At 37.4% G+C, this 20338-nt stretch overlaps 2 protein-coding genes across 3 annotated transcripts; one reads left to right on the forward strand and one right to left on the reverse strand.

Annotated features, from left to right (window-relative positions):
- Positions 1 to 420: 420 nt before the first annotated feature.
- Positions 421 to 9621, reverse strand: LOC121951386 (uncharacterized). Of its 2 annotated transcripts, XM_042497686.2 has the most exons (12): positions 9317 to 9621; positions 7798 to 7931; positions 4552 to 4667; positions 3330 to 3410; positions 3175 to 3212; positions 2909 to 3042; positions 2700 to 2778; positions 2484 to 2603; positions 1975 to 2064; positions 1763 to 1846; positions 1228 to 1399; positions 421 to 1104 (listed from the first exon to the last, which is right to left on the reverse strand). In XM_042497686.2, exons 1-12 carry the CDS (start codon positions 9436 to 9438, stop codon positions 913 to 915), a joined length of 1362 nt encoding a protein of 453 aa, XP_042353620.2. In that variant the 5' UTR covers positions 9439 to 9621; the 3' UTR covers positions 421 to 912. The 2 variants fall into 2 exon arrangements, with proteins under 2 accessions (XP_042353620.2, XP_087941718.1); XM_088085592.1 differs by lacking the exon at positions 9317 to 9621 and having other exon boundaries at positions 4552 to 5009.
- Positions 9622 to 13989: 4368 nt separating this feature from the next.
- On the forward strand, positions 13990 to 20295 carry rpe65a (retinoid isomerohydrolase RPE65 a). Its single transcript, XM_042497496.2, has 14 exons — positions 13990 to 14130; positions 14494 to 14576; positions 14777 to 14927; positions 15883 to 15990; positions 16140 to 16281; positions 16392 to 16539; positions 16767 to 16848; positions 16938 to 17070; positions 17176 to 17315; positions 17412 to 17541; positions 18833 to 18947; positions 19060 to 19154; positions 19232 to 19343; positions 19437 to 20295. The coding sequence occupies exons 1-14, from the start codon at positions 14120 to 14122 to the stop codon at positions 19580 to 19582; spliced, it is 1596 nt and encodes a 531-aa protein (XP_042353430.1). The 5' UTR covers positions 13990 to 14119; the 3' UTR covers positions 19583 to 20295.
- The last annotated feature ends 43 nt before the right edge of the window (positions 20296 to 20338 follow it).

Below are 20338 nucleotides of genomic sequence, written 5' to 3' on the forward strand. Positions count from 1 at the left end.
AATTCAGCAAATATCTCCTCACAGTAGGCGAGCTGTCGGTGTGTATGCTGGGAAAAAAAACAAGTGTTCATACAGTCCTTGCTCTGAAAACAGGTCACAAATGAAGTGGCTCGGCTGAGGCACACAAATTTTTTTCCAGCCAATCAGAAAGAGAAGAGAGAGAGAGAGAAAAGCAGTAGGAGTGAAAGGGACATCTGGCACATGCTAACATACTAAACTCCAGAATTGCTGACTCTACTTTTAAATCTTATTTTAGATGAGAAAATCTGCAAGGATTTTTTTACATTTACGAAGCTGGAACTTCAGAATATTTTATATTAAGGATTCTTTTTTTTATTAAAAAAAAGTTGCTGATGATTAATTATGCTATTATTTAAGCTCATCTGGTGTTTGTAACCTATGAAAAAAATTGTCAAAGTCTTGGTTCTTCAAATAGGCTTTATTATAAAAGAAATCCTTGATAAAACAATCAACACTCTCAAAGAACAAACAAATGCATTAACTGTTTTGAGAAGTTGGGGGAAGATGCCTCAACAACACACCACGACAACAAAAATGTAAAAGATACAATATGTGAAAAAGTGACGAAACCCGACAACACAAGCTCAAGAAAAGCAAAGCAAGCCTACTTCCAGTTTTAACCGACTACGTTAGTAGAGGCAAAAAGCATGTGGGTACTTAAAGCAATGTGACGATGTCATCCGGCAAACTGCAAAAATGACAGTTCTGCAGTGAAATTTTGCAAAAAAAACGTTTTCTGCCTTTTCTCTGCCTTTTGCACGCCTCTTCTGTGCAAAAAACTACAGTTGACACTCACTTCACATTTTAGATTTACTCCAGTGGGGAATAAAAGTCGTAACATGTTCACAACCAAAATGGAGGGATAATGAGGGACAGAGAAGGACGGACCGTTTAGTCGCTGACGTCCATGTCCTCTTCATGGCGATCGTCGGCTCCGTTAACTTTGGCGTGTTTCACAAGTCGCGCTGTGCCGTTACCTTCTACAGACTGAGGAGACATGGCAGAGTCGTCTGAATCCTTCCTGTCCTCCCTCTCCTTCTCGCTGTCGTAGCCTTGTTCCTCCTCATCGTAATCCCTGGTGATCTGCGGAAGGAAACGGATGGATGTGACGTTTTAAAACAAACAGTCCGAGTCTGGTTTACATCAGAGCAGCCCTGCTAACAGTAAGTGTGTCAGATTAAAGACTCTTTAATTTACGATACTGACCTTGACATCTCCTTTCTCTCCGTCTGATTTCCTGTCACGCTCTCGTTCTCGTTCTTTGTCTTTACTTTTCTTTTTCCTGCTGGTGGAGCGTTCACGTTCCTCGCGACTGCGATCTTTATCACTCTTGCGTTCCCTGTCCCTTTCCTTATCCCTTTTCTTTTCTTTCTTGTGCCTGTGGAGGTTGGAGAGGAAAAGTCAGGTGTGACATAGAGTGACCAGGGTGTATCCACACACAGATACACAAAGACATTTAGTTTATTTGGTTCTCGATCAAAGTAAAAATTACACATTGTTCACGTTTAGTTCCAGGGCCAGATGCGTAAAACTGTGTTAAATAACGCCTAAAACTGTGTCACAGAAAACCATCGGTTTGTGTGTTTGAAAAGGCCTTAGTGCACATTTTGTGCATGCACATTGCTTATGCATCTGGCCCTGTTTTGGTTAAAGAATGCATCTCCTGAGAAAGTTGAAATAGGTGTGCAGTGATAAGAAGCTGGTTTTATCCTCAAATATTTCATTATATCAATACACCAACCTTCGAGGAGATGGAGACCTGGAGTTTCTCCTTTTAGGAGATTTTTTAGGAGATCTGCTGCTGCTTCGACTTCTCCTGCGTCTCCTGTGTGGCACAACAGGACAAAAAGCTGAGTGCTTGGAAAGAAAGGGCTCAGTCTCCGCAGTATAAAAGCTTGAATACACTTTCAACTGTCTTTTTCCTGAGCACACAGAATATTTTGCTGTACTCACCTCTCCTCGCTGCGTGACCTTCTGGTTGTGCTGTAGCTTTTAGGTGGTGTTTTGGATCTTCTTCTCCCTGAATCGTCTTTCTTTCTATCTCTGTAGATACATTTTATGTAAGAAATCTGATTTAGGATCTCAGACAGCCTCAATTACAACTTTTACTGACATAAAGCAGACTTGAGGTACAGCATTTGGATGGGGTTGTTTTGTAATTTACTTTTAATTGCTTTTTAAAAAACATAAACAGGAACAGTTAAAGAAAAAAAAACTACAAGAAACAAAACTTGAAAACAAAACAAAATGCATTAAGAGAGTAAGCAGTGGTTTCAACAAACACTATGCTGTCACTGCACACCATCTTGACAGAATAATGAATGGAAAATATAATCATCACTCCTATATTATCTTAAAGTGACACAGGGCCAGTATATTAAAACACAGTCGTTACTCATGTATCCAAAATTAATGACATACAAGAGCAAACATCACCTTAAGCATTTGGATTTTTAACCCACCTGGATCTGCTGGGAGATCGCCTGCCTCTATCCCTGGAGTCAGTGTGTTTCCTGCGGGGGCTTTTGGAGCGCCTCCTGGTTCTGGAGGATGAGCGCCGCCGTGATCTGCTCCTGGATCGCCTGCAACCAGACATTTACGCCGTTTAACTTCACTCTTTTAAAAATAAGGGACGCTTCTCCATCTCGACTCTTCAGATAATTTACAGTAGTTATCACCTGTGTCTCGAACGTGATCCGGACCTCCTCCTCCTGGACCTGGACCTAGAGCGGGAGTGCCTCTTTCTGCTCTCCTTATCTGCAGGACAAAAAGAATCTTGTTAAATATTGTCAGGGTACAATGTATCAAAGATTAGGACTGCGAAAATAATAGACTGCAAAGTCAACTTCTTGGCAAAAAAGGTCATTATAAACTTTAGTGCACTCACTTCCCGGTTCAATAGCAGCCGAAATGAGCGATTGGGCCTCTCTGACTCTCTTCATGGCCTCTTCGATTTCCTTATTAGATGCGTCAGCCTTCAGGCTCGCGCTGAGGTTTAAGCCTGCAGCCAAAGGATTCAGTCTGCACAAAAGAATATCAATTAGTTGACTCATCATAACTACAAACACGCCGACGCCTCTCTTTCTTAAACTGTTACTTAAAACTGCATTCAGGCACAATTTTCAGAGGACAAAGGAGCGTCTTCATACTCACTTTGGATCTGTCATGAACTTTAACAGCTGATCGGCAGCCTGGGAAAACAGTGGAAGAAGAGTCAAGAATTGTTTTATCAAAATGTACTGCATATTCAACTTCAAAAGTTTTGGGAAAATATTTACATGTCAGTGTCATTCAATAAAACCTCTCACCTGAGGATTCATGTTGGGTCCTGGGAATCCAAAAGCAGCCATTGCGTCCATGTTGGGTACACCGAAAGGGTTCCCTCCCATCTGGAATGAAAACACACACACAGGCATGTAAAGACACTTCTGTTATCCACGTCTAACGTGGAGATCGTGACTTCGCACAAGTGCTCATGAACACATATTGGTGTTAATATAAATATTTTCAAAAGTGAAAAATTGGCACTTTCTTAACTGCAGACCTTAATTTTTCACCCACCTATTAAAATATGTAATTTTTTTTCATTTTTAATAAGAAACTCAAATTCCACTAAAAAAATTACATTTTTGAGGTGAGACTGTTTTGTCAGCTGCAGTTTCCAAAATCAAGACAAAAACTATTAACATATACGAGAAGTTCTTAAAGTAACTGAGCAAACTCCATCTGCTGATGAAGACCACGTGACATGAAGCTCCGTAACTGTTTGCCAAATCGACTCTGAGGTAAGATGTTCAGGCTAAGTTCACACAACAAGCAGATGTGGCCCAAATCCAATTTTTCTGCTCTCATGCAACGCAGGTCTGATATTTTCAGAGTATTGTGTACACAGAAACACGATTGTTTTCTCATCAGATCTGAGCCACTTTCATATGTGGTCCTAACTCAGCTGTGAGTACAGTCACACTGGTATTCATGCGTGTTTTTCTCATACATCAGTGGATTTTCGACGTCATACTTCAGTGCTGAGCGCAGTAGAGTCTTAGAGCTTCTAAGTCTAAACACCATTTCAAATCTTTTATTCCCTCTGAGATTTGTCTTTAAAATTTTCTGTTATTGTTATTTTTATATTAAATTTTATTTTATTGATGATAAAAATGTATTTTATTTATAAATGCCTTTATTGCACTGAACTATTTGGAATATTTGTATTTTTATTTATTACTAATGTATTCATGTCTACATGTTTCTGTATGTGTACAAAGCAAGTTGTTGAATTTCCCCTGGGGGTATTCATGAAGCTGTGTGAATGTGAATATTTTTATCTTTCTCTGATACTGTTTTTCCTTCTTTCATTTCTGCTTTTATTTTTCTTTCACTCTATTTTTATGAATTGCTTTTTCCATTGTTTTGTTTGTTTTTAAGCCATCCTGTTAAGCACTTTGAGCTGCATTTCATGCATAAGAGGTGCTTTACAAATGTCTTATTAAACAGTATAATTTTCCATGATCAGAGAGTTTGAAGTCTTACCGATGGATTGGGGATGGGATTGGGCGTAGGAAGAAGTCCTCCTCCAGGCAGAATCCCTGCAACAGCATTTGCTGGCGCCAACAGTGACAAAGCTTTCGCCTCATCTGGAATAGATCCTACAGGAAAATAAAAGCAGGCATTAGAGGAGAAAGACATCTTCACACACATCAACTACAGAGATGAAGTCTTCACACTGCAATTCCTCTTATAGGTTCAACAAAATGGTTACCTTACAGATCACAGAAGAGTTCCCTTAACATAATCATTGCAGTGACATAACTATTGCTGGAATATATCACACTACTCCAATGAACACTGCCAAGAATATATCACCTGAACGTGTTTTTTAAGTCATGAACCAAACGTTAGCAAGCACAGCTGCTTCTCCCGTTGGGTGAGCCCTCAATTTTCATTAAGACGTTTACTGAAACAAGCGACTCACGCTGGCGGCTTCGCTACTAAAAGCACACAGAGAAAAATCGAGATACACACAACAGAGAGAAATTTAGGGATTTGGCAAGAACACTTTACAAGCTATCAGTGTTTACTTACCAAAAACACAAATGTCAAGGCATAAAGTGATTATGTACTAAATGACAATAGCAGAATTCAGAATGGTAGCGTGTCTGCTGTACATCATTATTCTGATATTCTTACCTGCCACTGCAACAATCAACCAAACCTAGGCAGAGGATGACTGGTTTGATTAATTTGTGCTACCACAGTCCAAATTAAATTAATTTGATCATTGTTATTTGCAATACGCCACTGATTTCAATGAGCCAAATTTAACAATGTAACACCTCATAATCATCTCACAGTAAATCCACCCCCAAAACAACTCTTTCACAAAGAGACATGGCCTAAATACGGACACACAACAATGACAACATTTAAATAAAAAAAAAAAGCACACTGAAGAGAGAAATTGCTGCAGGAGACAAAACTGTTGGATGGTATTTTCAGCAGGGCCTGGTTTACAGGACTGGCTGAGCCAGGAAAAAGAACTGTAAAACACAACAACAAAAAAAGACCACTGTTAAAGAGAATAGATTTTACCAGCATTGTGTCATGTCGGGTGGGCATCTTAGACAAGTTAGGATGTATGCCTATTATCTATGATAACCAATCATTGACTAGTGCACCTTTGTTTAAGGAAAACTGAACCACAAAATGACGTTTTGTAAATCAATTAGTCATGCCAGTCACATTGAATTCATAAAGAACACTGTGTTTTTCTTGTATGCTTTTGCAAAAACCTGTGAATGTATTGATTTTTTTTGGTGGGGACCATGTTTAACAATAGAAAAACTATAAAACATTAAAGTATAAAACATCTGTTTGCAAACTCTCACTTAACTCATGCAGAATAATCCAGGTCTCATTTATCCAGTCGTATAATCAGTACTTCCAAAACACATATATTTTTGAACATATATATATATATATATTTTTAAAAACTTTAATATTAGAGTCTGACTTTAAAAAGCGCATTAATAAGTTTCACTTACACTTCAGATTTAAATAGTAATGTTTATGTGAAAATGTCTTTGGGAAGTACTGAGCATGTGACTGGATAATTAAGACTTGGATTATACTGCACGAGTTGGGTGAAAATTTGCAAACAGATGTTTTGATGAAGTTTTTTCTTGTTAAATGCGGTGCCCAATAAATCAATGTTTTCCATTTTCTATGGAGGCATGCAAGAAAAACAAAGTTTTCTTAACAAATTCAAGGTGACACAGCATTACTTATGGATTTACAAATGGTATTTTGTGGGTGAATATTCCTTTAAGTCGCAAAATTAGCTGCTCACATATGTAGGTAAGTATGTTTAGTGTATGTTCAGTATGTTCAGTGTTTAGTGAATATTAACATCCGGTATCTTTGTATAGGCTTTTACCAGCAAAGCCAAATAACTAATTTTCAAATATTTTTCTTTCAAAAGTGAATTTACACATTTTTATAAGATAAGGCTGATAATATTAAATGTTTCACTGTTATCATCAATATTTTATGCTCTCAGCCACAATCCTATTTGTTACCACTAAAATCACTGAAGAAAGGTCACAAATATATCCTTTAAATTCTAACAAAATGTTACGTTTTCAACAGTATTTTACAGCAAAAGTGACTAGTACAGGACAGAATAGTGCATTTGTTTGGGACTATTTTAAGCAGCTGATTAATACACGTTTGGCATGCTAGCAAGAATTCACGGCTGCAGGGCATGCCAGTGGCACTGACTTAAAATAAACTACAGAGCCTTCGTTCATCTATTGAACAAAAAAGTCACTCAGTGCAACAACGTCACTGGTGTGGTTTTAATAGTTAAATGATGGTCTTTTCGTGGGGTTTGCTGCCATCAAAAAATGAAGAATATTAGCAGCCTTATCTGTTTAGGAACAATGCTTAAGCCGTAAAATGGCTAAGCAGCATTAAAAAATGTTGCAAAACAATGCAAAATGAGCACCGTTTCAGGCTACGTCCCCGATATCTGACCTTTATACTCTAAACTAAACCACCTAGAAAAGATAAATTAGACTGAAGGAAAGAGAAAGAGAAGGCAGAGAAAGAACAGAGGACACAAAAAGAGCGGGGTGGGACTTGAATGCTTGCTGGCCTTTGCAAATGTCTACAATCCCCTGTTGGCAGGCAGAGGACCACTTTCAGCCATCAACGAGGGGGCTGCTTTTGCCTTCTTCACTACAAAAACCACACACACACATACACACACACACACAAATAACAGAGAGAAGTTTAACAGAGGATAGTCCAATATGGGGGAGAAAATAAAATGCATATGGTTAAGAGTTTAAACTACTTCACTTCACTGTGGCACCCACAGCTTGTGACTGTTCACCTCCTGCTCTTTAAATGTCTGTACAGCAGATTTTGGTATACTGCGCTTTCTAAATACAAAACAAATGACTGTTTTAGGAAGAGACATATCACTCAGTATGTATTTCCCCACATTAATCAAATCTAGCTAGTGACACCACAGTATACCAAAAATCTGACAATATAGGTCTGCTTTAAGCACTTCTTTTAGACAATGGGAGGGAATGGCATTACCGATATCATTGAAATGATCTTAAAATGCTGTTATAAACAGACCAGGGTGAGCTGACTTGTGCAATTCACAAATGGGATAGATGAAATCCTTTTTACTCTTTTACATTTTCACATTTCATGCCATTCAATCAACAAGTACCACTCATACGAAGAAATAATGATGTGACAAACCTTCAGCGAATGGGACCACAATCAATGCTCTGTCCACAAACACGGTGTTAGTCAGATGTTGAGAAACTCCGACAGACTCTGGCTCCTGGAACTTCACAAAGCAAACTCGTGACGTCACCGGCATCGGAGAATCACTGTTGAGGAAGTCACAAACATTAAATCAAACAGCATTAAGTCACAATCAATAATCTAAACGATGCATCTTTTTTTTATCCTATCATCTGGCAATTTTGTGGGATCCAATTTTACCCACTTGCATTGTTATGCACTGAATTGTGGATTTGGCACTTTAATTTTTAGAGAAAATAAGAAAATGCAGTACACGCCCCAAAAAAAGCATGTCTACACACAATACTGAAATATGATAACACAGGGGTGCAGGGACATTTGGCTGGGTTTAAGCAATAGCAACAATGACTACTTAGAAACAATAAATGTCTAATTACACTAAATGTGAATGTTGTAAATTATCAACATAAAATTAAGACCAGAATCAGTCAAACACTATTGTTGTCAAAATGATATGATATTGACAGAAACTTTTAATGATTTCTCAAATATTCAATAGACAAATCAATAGATAAATCAAGGCCTAAAATAATTGCGTATTATGTGACAAGTTAAGATCATGATAGAAAGGAGGAATTGTTTGATAGTAAGTGAATACTGTGACTTTGTTCGGCAAAATCATGTAAAACTTTCTCAAGAAAATTGTGAGAGTAAAGTAAAAAACAATAGATCCAAAACGACTTGTCTCATTTTTTTCTCTCCATACATACACAACCAAATTTCTGATCTTTTTTGGGGACATTTTTCCCTTTTTGAAAAACTATAATGTTGATCATTTTCTCTCTCTCTTTTACATTGATTTTTACTTATTATTACTGATTACTTATTTTTCATAATCTGCGGGCTCTGTGAACATTCTTAAGCAATAGCTAAAAACCTACTTATTTAGTCTGGCTTTTAATTATTGAAATTCTTGTGAATATTATTTAATATCAATTATCTTATTATGTTTGGTCTTTCTATAGTGTAATTTTCACTTTAACATTTATATCTAGTTTATCATCATGTCTTTTTATTGTCCAATCTTGTTTTCTGTGTTGCATTTTTTATTGTGAAGCCCTTTGAGCTGCATTATTTGAATGTAAAGTGCTCTATAAAGACTTTCTTATTATTACTATTTGCGTTGCTACCCAAATAACGCAAGAAAAGCCAAATTTGGCTTCTAAAGCCCCTAATGTTTTAATTCCCCCTTCATTACATGTTACACCTCCCTTAAAGAAATGTTTCTGTTCGTGTGTGTGATACTGAGACATATTCAACAGGTCAAATTACGATAAATGTGATTATAGCATCAGTTAGCCTTGTTAGGTAGCTAAAAGGTTATTAGCTACGCTGTTAGCATGTTAGGCCGAGATACGTTTCCACTCATCGAAGTCAGGCTGTTTATAAAAAAATACAGCTATTCTGTGACTTCATAATGTAAATTAAATCACCAGATAGTTTAACTCACTCTGGTGGAAATAACTTCAGTTCCTCGATGGTTCCCAAAAAGCCGAAAAGAGTTCTCATCTGCTCCGATGTTGTGCTCGGCGACACATTGGTCACCTGGACCACCTTCGTGGTGTAACTCATTTTACCGACTACAGCCGTTTAACGGACAAGCACTACCGTTAAACACGAGACTCGTATCACAGCCGCCGTGAACCGCCGGTTATTGAAACAGCTCGTTTGTTGTTAATTAGCTGACTAGGCTAACTGTTAGCTATCAACTACGTCAACACACTCACGCTGCCGCCATATTGTAATTCCAGAGCAAAGTGCGCATGCGTATGGTTGAACTCTGTTGGTGTGGAAACTTCATTAACTCTTTAAAGCCTGAGCCAATGATGTACAGACCTGAGCACTTTAAAAAAAATATTTCGGATGTTATGTTCTTTCTCAAATTAGAGAAGATACGTTGTGCAGTGAAAGGCCATTCCAATATATTCTCTTTGAAATGGAGTTCTTTCTTAAACTATTTTAATTCCATACCAATTTTGCCCCCAGACTAATCCCCCCTTTACCCTTCTTCTTTGATTAATTTATTTATGCATCTTTATTTTTACTTTGCCACTAATTCATCTATTTCATTTGATTAGGTATGTATTTATTTCTATTTTTGTTACTCTTTTTCATCTTATTTTATTTATTTATTTATTTATTTATTCTTTTAATACTACAACACAGTTTTACTATAGTAATCCTTTACTGACAACCAGACTCTGTCACTTAACTGTCACCATAATATGACAGTTTATTGTTTTATTTTGGATAATACTCATGTTTACATGTTTTATTTTTGTTTCTTTGTTTTTTGTTTTTTTGTTGTTGTTGTTGTTTTTTTAATGCAGAGAAAATGTTCATTGTTCCTGATATGTTTAAGGAAAAAACAATAGGGCGATACTTGCATTTTTGTACTCTGTTATGTAATTTCTGCTCTTAATAAAACATTGAAACAAAACCAAAAAAAAAATATTTCAAAAACATGGGGAGAAGGTGAAGACTAACTTAACAAGACATGTTTTTAAAATGAGCAAAAAAAAGCAAAAAAGTTACAAGAAAACAAACAAACAAAAATTAAAAACAAAAACAAACAAGAAAAATAATTACGAGAGGGTGAAACATTTATTTTAGATTTTTTTTCTTTGAAATATTTTAATAAATACTGTTTTTTGGAGATTTTTTCCCCTGTTTTGGATAATTTTCTAATTACCCTCTTCTCTTAGGATAATTAGATAGTCTACTATGTTGGAAAAGTTTCAATAGCCTGCAGTCAACCAACAGAGGTCTCCCTTTCTTGCCATACAGTAAATAAACGCGGATGTGGACACAGAGGCACGTAATTGAAAATAAAGCATCTATATCTTTACCATGGTTACATCTCTTACCTGTTTTCTATTCTGATAATTTCTGCAAATATACAATTTAAATATTCTACCACATACAACATCACCCACTCCATTTACTGTATTAATGTATATCTCTGTATAAACATGAAACAAAGTTTATTCTTGACCCTGGAAATAGCAGTTACATTTATGAGCTTTAGATTGGGCTGTTTGTGGGGGATCAAATGCAGCCAGAACCCAAAAAGGGAAATCTGCCTTTAGATTTAAAATCAACCATAATGAGACACAAGAAGGCACATGAAAAACATAAAATTACCTCAAAGAGAAAGTAAATTATCTAAAAGAGACACAAAATGACTACAGTGAGACACATAAGACTAAAAAAGACACAAAATTATCTGAGAGTGAGACAAAATGACCATAAAGGACAAAAAATTTAGTTAAAAGAAAAACAAAATTATCCAAAAGAGACACAAAATGACTACAAAGAGACACATAAGACTTAAAATGACACAAAATCACCTCAGAGAGAAACAAATTCTCCAAAAGTGATGCAAAATGACCAATAAGGACATAAATTGTCCTTAAAAGAGAAACCAAATTATCCGAAAGAGGCACAAAAGGACTACAAATAGACACAAAATAACAAAAAAAGACGCCAAACAATATAAAAGAAAAAAAAGGAATCAAAAGTGAGTATTTAAATGGCTACAAATTGACCACAAAAAACACACACACATAGACACAAAAAATAACAAAAAGATGCAGAACAACAACAAAAAGAGGCTAAACAATCACAAGGTCTTCGTGTCTTGCTCCAGTGTAGTAGAGGTGTTGGGGCCTTTTGCATATTGGTGCCCAAGGGCCCTTTGTTTTATAATCCGCCCATGCATAGAGTTTGATCTGTAGATCTGCAGTTGTCATTATTTCTATAAGTCATCACAACCGCTATGTCTAACAAGCAACCTCTATTCACAGATGAACACCATGTAATGTGGTTGAAAGCTGCAGGAACTATAGTTTCAACAGACAGAAATATATAATTGTGTAATATGTGTATATAATTTGGGGTGACTGACAATGACTGATTGTCTGTCACTCTCACTGAGTGGTAATTGATAGCTGAGTCTTTTCCTTTTTGATAAGTATCCTAGATTTTTATTCAAAAATTGCTAGTAAAGATCAGTTCTGCATGTCTTGACAGGCACGCCACATCACAACCCATGCCACTGAAAAAACTGCTCCTGGTGAAACTTTCTCCACTAATGGTGTTTTTTCCCAGGAGGAACAAAGCAGCGTTTGTCCTCGGGCTACGTCGCACATAATCCCTACACCTGGATTATAGCTGCACTGAGACAAGCAAGTTAAGGCATTCTGGGTTCAGACCAAGGAACAACTGGCCATGTTTCATCCAATTAGCCATGTGTGCAACCATTACTTTATACAAGATGACCTAATAATATCTGTGAAGGCTTACTGTTGTTATTGTTGTTTCACAATAGATCCTCATTCTATAACTGCACTATTTCAGAAAACTATTAGGCCTTTTTAATCCAATCAAAGTGTTGATGCTTGGATTTGGCCACTTTGGTCCCAGTGTTTCTATAAATTCACTATTAATAAGGATTGTACACAAATTTGTAAATTAGGCTACTTAAGTTAAAGTGGAAACAGACAACTTTTCAAAGACAATGAGATCACTCTGTTTTCCTCAAAGCTTTGTTTCTACCACAGTTTTCTAGTTAACTTTGGCTCTGTCTTTCCATTTCTGCTACTCATGGGCAGATAATGAGGCAGTGGCCCCCTGGGCACAGACATGTGAAGGCCCTACCACCTCTCCTTAGGAACAAGACTAACAGACTTTGTGGTGATTTAACCTCTTTTTTTCTTGTTTTTTTATGTCCCTTTAGAGTTGGTGTGTATTTTTTGTGGTTTTGTCGTTGTAGTCGTTATGTGTCCCTTTGAGGAATTTTTGTGTATTTTCTGGTTGTTTTTCTCTTTTTGTTGTCATTTTGTGTCTTTTTGTGGTTGTCTTGTGCATTTGTGTAGTTATTTCGTGTCACTTTGTGGTCTTTTTGCAGCTTGTGCTAATTTTGTGTCTCGTCCTGGTAGATTTGTTAATTTGAGTGACATTTTGCAGGTGAAGGCCAGGGGGGTCCCTAACACTTTGGGTCACTAGCCCTGTGCCCAGTAGGCCCATTCAGTAATCCATCCATGCTGCTACTGTGGATAGTAACTGCAAAGAACTTACACTGATACTCTTTGGTAATGGGGGATAGCTGCCGGGAAAACACAAACGCTATCCTGACACGCCTCCTTTATGCCATAAATTCAGTCTTCAATCCAAACGCAGATGGTGTCATTAATCTATAGATATTACTGTGTGCAATCAACAATTACTTTGGGGCTGTCAGCATAAAAGAGTTAATCGAGATGCTATTAGGGTCCGTAATTTATGCGTTAATTTTTTTTAATCGTTTTAATCACCTGTTGACTCCTATCTTTAAGAGGAGGCACCGGGTTGAGTTTTAAAGCTAGAATCATGATACTGGTATCATATGAAAATAGAAGACCTTAGAAATCCAAAGCATCTCAGTAAAAATGCTAAATAACACTCCACAGCAAGTCTAAATTTTGGTGATGAAAAAACAGCATGGTCATTTCACAAAAGTCTCTTGACCTCTGACTTATCTGAAAGAAAATGGGTTCTGTGGGTCCCCACGAGTCTCCCCTGTGCTCCTCCTGTGCATTTTGTTTGTTGTCATTTGAAACCTAATCAAGACAGTTTGGTAAGAATTCTTTTAACATTTAAAAACAGACTTCATAACTGTTTTGAAATGCAATATAATGGAATTGAAAACATGTGATTAATCACGATTAACCAGTGGAATTCTGCAATTAATAATGATTGTAAACATGAATTATTTCACAGCTCTAATGATATGTTAAAACAAAACTTGTTTGTCACTTTAAAACCCACTTTTACTTCTGTCTTCTTGCTGCATGTGCTTTTATAGTCCTGTACACTGCATCATTAGCCTGCACTGAAATATTCTGTACTTCGTATGACTCAGCTCAACTATATCTCAAAGCACAGCCATTGATTCAATTGAAAAAGAAATCACATGTACAATTGCAACATCTTTGCCTATTCTGTGTAATAAATATTCCCTGCAATAAATCCGGTTTCAGTGGGGTTGCCATTGAGTCATCCAGCAGAGGATATTGGCACAATAGGATTCTTGTTCACGGTGGGCCATGATTGGCCAGAAGAAAGGTTTACAGCGCAGATTTTCAGTGGCCATGACGGGTACTTGACAAATAAATACCCCAAATCCACTGGGAGACCAGAGAGGTCCAGTTCAGAAGTGACCACAGGTTTTCTTAATAGCTTGCTTTGTGTGGCGCCACAAGAAGAAGGAAACATGGTCAGCCGGTGAGTTTCTGATGAATTACTACTATTACACCTGTAATTCTTTGTTTTTATCTCATACTGATGACTGGAGGCATCATAATAAAACTTAAATTTTTCATGATTTGCAATTGTCCACAATGTTATTGAAGTATTCTATATACGTTTCTTTAACTTGATCCTGTGACTTTTACGCTGGTCTGGTTGTCTGCAGCTGATTAAGCTCCTGAAGGATTTAAAAGCTAAGATTGAACTGCATGACCTGTCAGCAATGCAGCTTTTAATGACTTCAGCTAACAGACTCGTACATTTAACTTGCTGGAAATTTCATTATGTTTCATTTGCTTGGCTGCCGTGTTGGTTGATGTCTTTACTTTTTGATAACAGATTTGAACACCCAGCTGGTGGCTACAAGAAGATTTTTGAGACATGCGAGGAGCTGGCAGAGCCTCTTCCAGCAACAGTGACAGGTTTGTTTGCATCGTTGAGACAGAAATAGACTGCAGGAGAACAATATTCCACAGTCCTATACTGATTGAATTGTTCAGAAGATTCACTTGTAGCTGGAGTATCTTTCTAGTTTCTTCTGGGAACACAGAACATTGTTTTTACAGACCTATGCATGACAAAACAATCTCTGATTTGTTTTTATTATGTTGGTGTTTTGCAGGTAGGATTCCCCCATTTCTGAAAGGAAGTCTTCTGCGTTTGGGACCTGGGCTTTTTGAGGTTGGAGATGAACCTTTCTATCACCTCTTCGATGGTCAGGCCCTCATGCACAAATTCGACTTCAAGAACGGCCAGGTCACCTACTTCCGAAAGTAAGACATTAAGGACAATACTTTGACATTTTTTAGTGTATAAGTATAATTTACATCCCTGCCAGTTACAACCGTGATTCCAAAAAGTTGGGATGCTTTGTAAAACAAATACAAACATAAAGAATTGCAAATCTATTTTAATATACTGCAGGGAAAATCTGTATAAAATGAGTAAAAGACAAATTCAGTACACTTTTTTCAATGCAGCTATTCACATACTTTAGACCAGACATTGGTATTAACTCAATAAATACGTTCATTGTAATATTTCAATCAATGAAAATCATGTGCAAAAAAGTGGACACAGGAAAAAACAATTAAACAGACTAATTTGAATGTATTTAATACTCAAAAGAGCCTTTGTTTGTTCAATATGCTTCCTGTAAGGAACTAATGTCACAGTGTACAGATGGGATTTTGGCCCATTCTTCCACGGTGACAGTCTTTAAGTCTTGAAGATTTTGGGGGGCCTTCTTGTGAATCTTGAGAAATAATTTTACTTGCAAAACTTAAGCTATGGTTTCCCCAGTTCCCAAAGAAAGGATTCAAGAAAAGATCAAAGAAAGGATGATGTATCACACCTGCCTCTGTCCCAATGTTTTTGGATCAGGCATCATATTCAGTGTATATTCACAAAAATGAATAAACTGTATCAGTTAGAGCAATAAATATTTTGTCTCTGTATTGTGTTCAATAGAATGTATGTTAAAAAAGATATGCAGATCATTGCATTTTGTTTTTATTACGTTTTACATAGTATCACATCTTTTTTGGCATCAGGGTTGCAGCAAAATAAACCTCCGGAAACTTGAGCATGTGTGTGCATCAGGTCTCCATTTTAAATTCTGTGCAGACTTTTCTCATCAATAGCAATTATAATAAACAAGAAACGTATTATAAAATTAAAGGACATCCATGAATCAATTAATTAAACTTTTTTTTCTCTTCCATTCAGGTTTGTGAGAACAGATGCCTACGTGAGAGCCATCACAGAGAAACGCGTGGTGATCACTGAGTTCGGAACATTTGCGTACCCTGATCCCTGCAAAAACATTTTCTCAAGGTGGGTTTTTTTTTCTGGATTCTTTAAAGGAGGCAAAGTCATCCAGCAAATAAATGTATTTGATTTTCTTTTGTCACACTGCTACATCTTACCTTTCAACTCGTGACAGTATCATTACCTTTGTGTTATCTTTTTTTGTTTGTTTGCAGGTTCTTCTCTTACTTTAAGGGTGTTGAGGTCACAGACAACTGCCTGGTGAACGTTTACCCTGTTGGTGAGGATTTTTATGCTGTAACAGAAACCAACTACATCACTAAAGTAAACGTTGACACCCTGGAGACGCTGAAGAAGGTACGTCAATACATAGCAGAATTTTATGTGTAAAATAAATGATAGAAGCACTAAATGTAAGAACTTTACATTTCTTAATTTTAAAACTCAGTAAAATCTTTTCTATGCAGGTTGACATGTGCAACTACATCAACATTAACGGAGTGACAGCCCACCCTCACATCGAGAGAGATGGCACAGTGTATAACATCGGAAACTGCATGGGAAAAGGAGCGACGCTGGCCTACAACATCGTCAGGATCCCTCCCACACAGAAAGGTTCACTGGCATCACCACATATTACAACAGCAGTTAACAGCAGTGACCTCTCCGTTCCTCTAGTTAACCAAAATATGCTGCTAAATGAAAATTCAGGGTTAAATGAATCACTCTGAACCCTTTTAAAAAACCAAGAGAAATGTTTTATTACGGATGTTTTCTCTCTTGAGGTCAGTCCCCTTGAGAAATTAAAATAATTCAAAATGGTGTTGTTGTTTTTTTCTTAGATAAGTCTGATCCCATTGAGAAGTCCAAGGTGGTGGTGCAGTTCCCCAGCGCTGAGAGGTTCAAGCCGTCCTACGTGCACAGGTGAGTCCGACTCAGGATTTTTGTCAGTAATCTGTTTAGCATTGGTGTTTTTGTGGGAACTTTTGACATTGTCTCCTCAACAATTTCAGCTTCGGCATGTCAGATAACTACTTTGTCTTTGTGGAGACCCCGGTGAAAATCAACCTCCTCAAATTCTTGAGTGCCTGGAGCATCCGAGGCTCCAACTACATGGACTGTTTCGAGTCCAATGAGAGCCAAGGAGTAAGAACAAGCAGTAGACTGACACCTCTGGTGATTCTAATCATTGATAATAATCACCATCGTCACTGAAATCTCATGATATCTTTTCTCATGCGTGTTTTCTAGACCTTGTTCCACATTGCCAGGAAGGACCCAGGAGAGTACATTGATCACAAGTTCAAAGGTGCACCCATCGGTATGTTTCATCACATCAACACCTACGAGGACCAAGGATTCATTGTTGTTGACCTCTGTGGATGGAAAGGGTAAATGTTGGACTATTTTAAAAACCTCTCTGCACATCCTCTGCAGATCTGTTTGGTACAGAGATATTGTTGTTCATGATCTGTTCATCTGTGCAGTTTCGAGTTTGTTTACAACTACCTGTGGTTGGCCAACCTGAGAGCCAACTGGGAAGAGGTGAAGAAGGCGGCCATGATGGCACCTCAGCCCGAGGTCCGCAGATATGTTATTCCCCTGGACGTCCACAAGGCGAGTCACTTGTTTTGCTCATTAGCCCATTTTAACCAGTGTGATATAATAAAAAAAGATCATTTGAGCCATTATAAGTAGAAACTTTATCTAAATAATGACAAACTACAAACTATTTATCTCAAAACAACAAGGTAGTGTCTCAACATACTTAAAAGGTCCTTTCCTGTTATTTTAATATAGTAAGTATGCATTTTAAGAAAGTTTGACACAATATCTACAAATATTATTTTGAGATTCAAAGTCACAACCAGTAGGGTACAGAACGACTCAAAAATGCACAGTTCACACGGGGGCCGATACAAATAGGCAGTCTGTGTCGGTACACAGGTAATCAAAAAATTCATGCAAACAAATCCAGATAAGGTGAAGGCTTAAAAGTAAGATCAAAGGTAAAGGCTATGGTCATACACAAGAAGACTTACTTGACAAGGATGCAAGGACAAGAGGACACCGGCAACGTGAGGGGGAACACACAGGGATTATATACACAGAGAGAGACGGGGTTAACAAGATACAGGTGAGACTAATTACAGCGAGGTGGGACACAAGGGGCTAAGTACTACAAAATAAAACAGGACATGGCAATGACAAAACAAACAGAAAACGAACATGACTGATCTGACTTGGCTGACTGTGTCACTAACTCATTATTCTAAAGAGGGTTTTCATTATTTCTCACATACTTGATTATTATTTTGAGTTTCTCAATATTTTTTTGAGAAATCTCATTATTTTGAGATACATTAGAGATACATAGATATATTGAGAGAGTTTGTCATTATTTCAGACAGATTATTTTTAGAAACTTTCTAATTATTTTGAGATACTAAGACCTTCTTTTTTTTTTTAAATCTCATTATTTTGAGGAATTTTCTCATTATTCTTTTGGGATACCAAGTCATTTTTTAAAAATAAAGTTATTATTATCATTTTTTAAAACTATTTTGGAAAAAATAATCTCTATTTCTGAAAATTTCTCATTATTTTGAGATACTAAACCATTAATATTATTATTATTATTATTATTATTATTATTATTATTATTATTATTATTATTATTATTATTATTATTGTTATTATTATTATTATCGAAAAACTAAGTCATTTTTTGAGATTCTCATGCATGAGTCTGAGATACTAATTATTTTTATTATTTAAGTTTCCAGTTGGTTAACGACTTACAGGACATTTTTTTCCTTCACACTGGGCTTCCATAGCACACAAATAGCCACCTCCAGATGTAGAATCTCATGTTGTTTGTTTTCACCTCATTGCGGACTCGATGCAGGAGGAGCAGGGGAAGAACCTGGTCAGTCTGCCGTACACCACGGCCACAGCGGTGATGCATGCTGATGGGACCATCTGGCTGGAGCCTGAGGTGCTGTTCTCCGGGCCTCGCCAAGGTGCAGACACATAATACAATACAATAAATATAACTTACTCAGTCATGGTGAATACATTAATTTATACTGGAAATATTCTCACTTTGTCATTATTTTAATGTTGCCTTTGTAGCCTTTGAGTTCCCTCAGATCAACTACGAGAGGTACGCAGGGAAGAACTACACGTATGCCTACGGACTGGGTCTCAACCATTTCATTCCAGACAGGGTAAGTTAACAAAATAGCTTCAGTTGCAAGTGATTCAGAGTAGAAGCTTTTTCGTTAACTGATTTCATTGTGTGTAGATCTGCAAGTTGAATGTGAAGACTAAAGAGACCTGGGTATGGCAGGAACCAGACTCCTACCCCTCAGAGCCCCTGTTTGTTCAGACTCCCGATGGAGTAGATGAGGACGATGGTGAGTCAAAAGCAACATAAAAACACAAGATATTTAATCCTACACTCACTCTGATGGAAACTGTTGGATGATAATCTGGTTCTGTGTCCTCAGGAGTGCTGCTGACCATCGTGGTGGCTCCTGGCTCTCAGAGACCAGGATACCTCCTCATCCTCAACGCTAAGGATCTGTCCGAGATCGCCAGGGCAGAAGTGGAGTGCAGCATGCCCGTCACCTTTCATGGGATGTACAAACCATAATGATGCTTTACCCAACAGCAGTATGCCACTACAGTGTTAATGACTGCCACCGACTATTAAAAACAGGAAAAATAACGGTTGTATGCTCTCATCTGCAGTTGACGTGGATTGTTTAAGGTTCTGTATACGACATTCGGAGCATTAATACAGCAGGAAACAACTATCTATTTAAAGATAAAGAGGGGTAACGGCTTCCTGATCAGAGAAAGACGTCACGCCTTCTGTTTTAATTCAAGCCTCTCAGTTTTTTGTTTTAATCAGAGCAGTGGTAGCCAGTCCTGTCGTGCATGCATGTTCGTGCATGGGAATCCTGTGTGTGTATCCCAGTGGCTAGCTATTCGTCATCGCTCTGCACTGCTCTCATACGGCAGTTACCGCAAAAATGGCGACAGCGTCATCACAGTTCCACCCCAAGATTACCGCTGTTAGCCCTGTTAGCTGCTAGCAGTCTTCTTAACCACCTCCATGTTGAGAGCTGTGTGGAGACAATCCAGCGTCAGACTCTGTATGCTCTGAATGTCGTACACAGCTTCTTTTAATAAAAATAACATGAATTTGTGTGCCTTTTTAAGTCTAGCTACCTAATATACTAGAATTTCTAAACCTGAATTATCAACATTGGTTTAATAAAAGAAAATATTGATTTGTTCACATGTTGTGTTATGTGAATATTTCATGCAGTTGGAAAAATAAATTTGGAGAATCAAAATGTGGTTGTTTTATACTCCTTTGTGGTGCTTTTTGGTATCAGCTATG

The sequence above is a fragment of the Plectropomus leopardus genome, chromosome 12, assembly GCF_026936395.1.
Source record: "Plectropomus leopardus strain MGB_pleo_1.0 chromosome 12, ASM2693639v1, whole genome shotgun sequence".
Lineage (NCBI taxonomy): Eukaryota > Metazoa > Chordata > Actinopteri > Perciformes > Serranidae > Plectropomus > Plectropomus leopardus.